Source organism: Lactuca virosa, chromosome 5, assembly GCF_052849685.1.
Source record: "Lactuca virosa cultivar CGN04683 chromosome 5, Lactuca_virosa_CGN04683_v6, whole genome shotgun sequence".
Taxonomy (NCBI): Eukaryota; Viridiplantae; Streptophyta; class Magnoliopsida; order Asterales; family Asteraceae; genus Lactuca; species Lactuca virosa.
The window spans coordinates 167,052,752-167,059,412 of record NC_136430.1 but is presented as its reverse complement, the minus strand read 5'-3'; the positions used below and the strand labels follow the sequence as shown (position 1 = coordinate 167,059,412).

The 6,661-nt window shown below is 28.2% G+C and overlaps 1 protein-coding gene across 1 annotated transcript; it reads right to left on the bottom strand.

Moving 5' to 3' along the window:
- Positions 1–388: 388 nt before the first annotated feature.
- LOC145115959 (CASP-like protein 1) lies at positions 389–1,522 on the bottom strand. The gene is made up of 3 exons (XM_079052316.1): positions 1,161–1,522; positions 931–1,060; positions 389–784 (listed from the first exon to the last, which is right to left on the bottom strand). The coding sequence occupies exons 1-3, from the start codon at positions 1,442–1,444 to the stop codon at positions 557–559; spliced, it is 642 nt and encodes a 213-aa protein (XP_078908442.1). The 5' UTR covers positions 1,445–1,522; the 3' UTR covers positions 389–556.
- Between the last annotated feature and the right edge of the window lie 5,139 nt (positions 1,523–6,661).

Genomic DNA, 6,661 nt, shown 5'->3' with positions numbered 1-6,661 from the left:
CAACTTAAATGATATATGTATATAAAAATAAATAATGGTAGAATATATATATATAAAATTATTAACTATATATAAAATTGTTGTTTTAAGTCACGTTTCACAAACGATGTAACTTGCCATGGCTTGAAAAAACTTCAAGTTTGACATTGCCGCCATGTCATGCCTACCGTGAACTTTGACCCTAGTGGATATCGACACATTTCGTTTTTCATGCAATCCTTAAAAATAAAGGCTTGCGTTCACGTAATAAAGCACTTGCAAAATTTTCAAAATCCATGAATTATTCTAAAGTCAAAAAGATCAAATGCTCTAAAGTCGCGGAAAGACGAAAGATCGAATGCTCTAAAGATTTATCTTCCTCTCTCAACATATGTAGGACCTCCAATGCTTTGAAATATAACAAAATTAACTATAAACTTTAATGCAATCTTTATCAATCACAAATATCACAAGCACAAAACTGGCACGAAATAACACAAGTACATGGAACATTTACACCACAAAAGATTAATAACATGAAACTTGTACTTCGGAAATATTTTTCATATGTAGCAAACTATCGCCTGGCAATCTTCTTGGAAAGTGCATAAACGTTGATCCAAACCAACAGTAGAAGTGTTATGGACGATACGAGCGACAAAGCAATAGAGGCTCCAACGCGGATGCAGTAAGTATCGTACGTATCACAGATCTTGTTCCATCTGCTATGAGAGTTTCCTTTGAGTCCTACGTATGATACACCCCCTGATGCTCCTGTTGCGGCAGCCATGATACCTAATAGCAGCTGCACCATACCCGATGATTATATGTTAGTATCCTTTTCATAGATAAATATATGATCTACATGCTTCTTCAAGTAAACTTATTTTGCATTGCTGATATTTGGATGAAACATTTAATTAAAGAAGTTAGTGTGGTTCAAGAGCTTACTGAATCGAGTATCACAAAATGAAATCTTAGCTTTGATGAGGTTCCTCCTGCCTTCATGAGAGCAAAAACTGATATTAAACCAGTGATGATGCTGTATAAAGCAGCCGTGGAGAGCGATGCCAAAAGGTTTCTACATCACAAAATTAAAAGAGTGTAAATATCACGTCCCACAATAAAGATGCAGTTTGTGTCAATGGTTTTCGTGGTTGAAGTTGATGTTAATTACTTACATGTGAGCTGGGGAGTGACTGAATTTTCCAGTCCTGGATATTGCTATCCCGGGTGCAACCGGAATAAGCTCAGTTTGATTAGAAATGATCAGAAGAACGATACCAGCCACAGAAGTTGCAAATAGCACGACTCTAAAGAACACATCAACCACGGCATGCTTCTTGGATCCACCTGCACCTCTTTTAGCACTGTACTCTGGTGGTGGTGCTGACGTCTTTAGTGGTACCTCCATACTAACTGCGGCATGGTCATGATGAGGAATAGCGGAGTCACGGGATGCCATCGTTTTTAAGGAAACACGTTACAGCGAAGGATAGTTTGTTAATTATTTCTTTGTAAGTGTAGTTGGGTATATGGCAACAGATTCTTCATTTATATAGCAGTAGGTCAACTGATTGCATGATAGCATGATAACGGTTGGATGTTTCACATATGAATACATAAATTTTATATGTCAATATGTTCACACAATCTCTTGGGAAATGGTCAACAAGGGATAAGCATATTTGTAGATGGCTTGCTTTGGTTGAGAAGTACAATTTGTGGTCAATTTGAGTTTGTCGAAAATCCTATTACGTTGTTTTTCTACTATTATATCATTATGTGTGTCTTTAAATATCATAAAAAACAAACACAACACATTCACACATATGACAAGGCATGACGAATAAATGGGGTTCATATAGAAGTTGGTGAATTAGTGAATTATTGTTGGTTGCAAATTAATAAACAATACTATTTTAAATAACCCCAAATACAACAGTGTGTGTCTATATATATATATATATATATATATATATATATATATATATATATATATATATATATATATATATATATATATATATATATAGGGTGAGGTTCAATAGAGAACCATAATTAACCAAAGAACCAATCGTGAGCGTCGGAAATCATAACGATCAACGGCCAAGGAAATAGATGTACACTTTTACATTGGACGCACACACACCGGATTATACCATAAAATTCATCATTTACAAAAAAACCCACCACTTTTTTCGTTTAAAATTTTTTTTAGGCCATGTTTTTTATTAAAAAAAAACCGAGTATACCGTTGTTCACGATTTTTCGTCATCTTTCCATAGAGATCCATGATGATATATAAAAAACGAACTTTTTTTTTTCGAAAAAAACCCACTTCATTTTCTTTGATGAAAAAAATTAAGGTCTATTTTTTATAGAAAAAAATTTAATAAATATATCAAAATTCATTTTTTTTGTACTTTTTAAACATAGATTCATATTCATGTTAAAAAAAAAAAAAAAAAAAAAAGGATATTTCAGTTCAAATTCATATTGTGAACCTGTTCAGATTCATATTATAAACATGTTCAGATTCATATTGTGAACATCCTCAGATTCACAGTGTGCATAATAATAAGTCAGATTCACAGTGTGAATCTGAACTGATCGGAGCTTTTTCACATTGTGAATGTTAAAATTTGAAATATTTACAGTTTAGATTCACAGTGTGAATCTACACTGATCGAGATTTTTTTTTTTTGTGAACCTTCTTAGATTCACAGTGTGCATGATAGTAATTCAGATTCACAATGTGAATCTGAACTGTTCGAGATTTTTCATATTGTGAATGTTAAAAATTAAAATATTTACAGTTTAGATTCACAGTGTGAATCTACACTGTTCGAGGTTTTTTTTTTTTTTTAAATCGGTGTTGATGTTTATTAATAGAGTACAAAAAATTAATATTTTTGGTATAATTAGTTTTTTTATAAAAATAAACTTAAATATTGAAAAAACTAAGAAAATTAAGTGGGTTTTTTTCGAAAAAAAGTTCGTTTTTTATATATAATCATGGATCTCTATGGAAAGATGACGCAAAATCGTGAACAACGGTATATTCGGTTTTTTTTTTCGATAAAAAACTTGGCCTAAAAGAAATTTTAAATGAAAAAAAGAAAATGTGTTTTGTTATAATCCGGTACATGTGCGACCATTATAAAATTTTACAACATTTTCATTTGCGTTGATCGCTTTAAATTCCTACGCTTTGGATTGGTTCTTTGGTTCCTTGATTAATAATGGTTCTCTATTGAACTTTTCCATATATATATATATATATATATATATATATATATATATATATAAAGGGTGAGGTTCAATAGAGAACCATAATTAACCAAGGAAACAAAGAACCAATCGTGAGCGTCGGAAATTATAACGATCACCGGCCTACGAAATATATGTACACTTTTACATTGGACGCACACACACATGATTATACCAAAAAATCCACCCTTTACAAAAAAAACCCATCACTTTTTTTTAGGTCATGTTTTTCATCGAAAAAAAAACCGAATATACCGTTGTTCACGATTTTCCGTCCTCTTTCCATAGGCATCCATGATGATATATAAAAAACGAACTTTTTTTTTCTCGAAAAAAACCACTTCATTTTCTTTGATGAAAAAAGTTAAGGTCTATTTTTTATACAAAAAAATTAATAAATATATAAAAATTCATATTTTTTGTACTTTTTAAACATAGATTCATATTCATGTTAAAAAAAAACGATATTTCAATTCAGATTCACATTGTGAACCTGTTCAGATTCACATTGTGAACCTCCTCGGATTCACAGTGTGCATAATAAGTCAGATTCACAGTGTGAATCTGAACTGATCGGAGCTTTTTCACATTGTGAATGTTAAAATTTAAAATATTTACAGTCTAGATTCACAGTGTAAATCTATACTGATCGAGTTTTTTTGTTTTTTTTTGTTTTTTTTTTTGTTTTTTTGTGAACCTTCTCAGATTCACAGTGTGCATAATAGTAATTCAGATTCACAACGTGAATCTGAACTGTTCGAGATTTTTCATATTGTGAATGTTAAAAATTGAAATATTTACAGTTTAGATTCACAGTGTGAATCTACACTGTTCGAGGTTTTTTTTTAATCGGTGTTGATGTTTATTAATAGAGTACAAAAAATTAATATTTTTTGTATAATTAGTTTTTTTAAAAAAAAATAAACTTAAATATTGAAAAAACTAAGAAAATTAAGTGAGTTTTTTTCGAAAAAAAAAAATTCGTTTTTTATATATCATCATGGATCTCTATGGAAAGAGGACGAAAAATCGTGAAAAACGGTATATTCGGTTTTTTTTTTTCGATAAAAAACTTGGCCTAAAAAAATTTTAAATGAAAAAAAGGAAGTGAGTTTTGTTATAATCCAGTACATGTGCGTCCATTATAAAAGTTTACAACTCTTCATTTTGCCGTTGATCGCTTTAAATTCCGACGCTTTGGATTGGTTTCTTGGTTCATTGATTAATAATTGTTATCTATTGAACTTATATATATATATAACCATTATTAACAAGGAATCGTGAGCGTCGAATTTTAAAGCGATCAACGGCCAACGAAATATATATGCACTTTTACATTGAACGCACATACACCAGATTATACCATAAAACTAACATTTTTTACCAAAAAACTCACATCTTTTTTTCGTTTAAATTTTTTTTAAACCATGTCTTTTATCGGGAAAAAAAATGAATACACCGTTCTTTACAATTTTCCGTCCTCTTTCCATAAAGATTTATGTTGATATATATAAAAAAAATTTCGAAAAAACTCACTTCGTTTCTTTGTTTTTTTCAATATTTAAGTTTGTTTTTATGAAAAAAAAAACTAATTATAACAAAAAATTTAATTTTTAGTCATCTGTTAATTAACATCAACAACGACTAAAAAAAACTCAATCAGTTCAGTTTCAGAGTGTGAATCTGAACTGTAAATATTTTAATTTTAATATTCACAATGTGAATCTTACTTAATATTATTCACATTATTAATTGTAAATCTGGACAGATTCATAACGTGAATTTTAGCAGATTTACATTGTGAATTTATACTGAAATTTCGTTTTTTTTACCTCAATATGAATCTATGTTTAAAAAGTACCAAAAGATATGAATTTTGATATATTTATTAATTTTTTTCGATAAAAAATAGGCCTTATCTTTTCACAAAACAAAGAAATAAAGTGGGGTTTTTTTGGAAAAAAAAAACATTTTTTGTATATCAATATGAATCTCTATGGAAAAATGATGGAAAATCATGAACAATGGTATATTCTATTTTTTTTTCCGATAAAAACATGGTCTAAAAAAATTAAACGCAAAAAAATAAAAAAATGGTTTTGTTATAATCTGGAGCATGTGCGTCTATTGTAAAAGTCTATAATCATTCCTTTTGCCGTTGATCGCTTTAAATTCCAACGCTTTAGATTGGTTATATATATATATATATATATATATATATATATATATATATATATATATATATATATATATATATATATATATAGGGAAGGGTTATTTGGAAAACAAAAAAACCTTAAAAAAATCCCAAAAATCATAAAAATACATAAAAAAATACCTAGAGATCACAGAACTTTTTTTTGAATTTTTTTATGAAAAAATCACAGGTTTTAAAGAAATTCGCTGAAAAAAAAATTTGAAAAAAAAAAAATTTATAAAAAAAAAAATTGATATTTTTTTTTCAGCGAATTTTAATAAAAAGCTGCAATTTTTTATAAAAAAAATTCAAAATTTTTTTTTGTGATCTCTAAGTATTTTTTTTATGCATTTTTATGATTTTTAGGGTTTTTTGTTTTTCATAGAACCTAAACATATATATATATATATATATATATATATATATATATATATATATATATATATATATATATATATATATATATATACTAGTAGAATCCCCGCGCGATGCAGTGGTGCAAAATTGTTTCTTTTGAAAATTAGTTTCGGGTGGCGATTATTTTTCTTTTGGTACGTTTTTGGACAACCATTGCGTACCTTTAGATCGGGTTGTTTTAGGTTAAATTAGAGGTTTGTTACTGTTTTGTAGTGGTGAGCAAATGAATTGAAATTTCCGACAGGAAGTGGTACCAAATCGGCACAGTTTATATTATATATGATGGTAGTCCATACTCTAAAATCATGAAATTTATGAATATATTAATATAGTACAGTAGTCGATACTCTAAAATCATGAAATTTAGGATCAATATTATTAGCATTGGTGCTGGTAGCGAAAATTAATTTTAATAATATGGCTTTTAGTTTACAAAATAATATTTAGAATACCGGGAACATCAAATTATAAATTTAAAACTTTAAAGCTATGCACCAAGTTATTTATATGACAAATAGTTATCAACTTTAAAAAAAAGTATTTATAAGAATTTACAAAAACATATATATAAGTAGTGTTATTTATTTTGACGAATATATGTAAATTAAAATTCTTGCTATTCAAAATAAAAAATAATATACGATTAAAGGTTAAAAAAAAACTTTGTGGTATGATAAGTTATGAAAGTAAAATGTATTTATCATCTCACTGCATCAAATTTTAAACGATTAAACAAACGCAAATGATTTATCTTGACTTTTTTAGTTTTAAAATATTATAAAAGAAATATGCTTT

Excerpts from the sequence above, each read along its gene's own strand:
- LOC145115959 (XM_079052316.1), bottom strand. The coding sequence starts at position 1,444 with ATGGCATCCCGTGACTCCGCTATTCCTCATCATGACCATGCCGCAGTT. Across the intron at positions 1,061-1,160 it reads AGTCACTCCCCAGCTCACAT|AAACCTTTTGGCATCGCTCT; the intron begins GTAAGTAATTAA and ends TTTGTGATGTAG. Across the intron at positions 785-930 it reads ATTTTGTGATACTCGATTCA|CTGCTATTAGGTATCATGGC; the intron begins GTAAGCTCTTGA and ends GGTATGGTGCAG.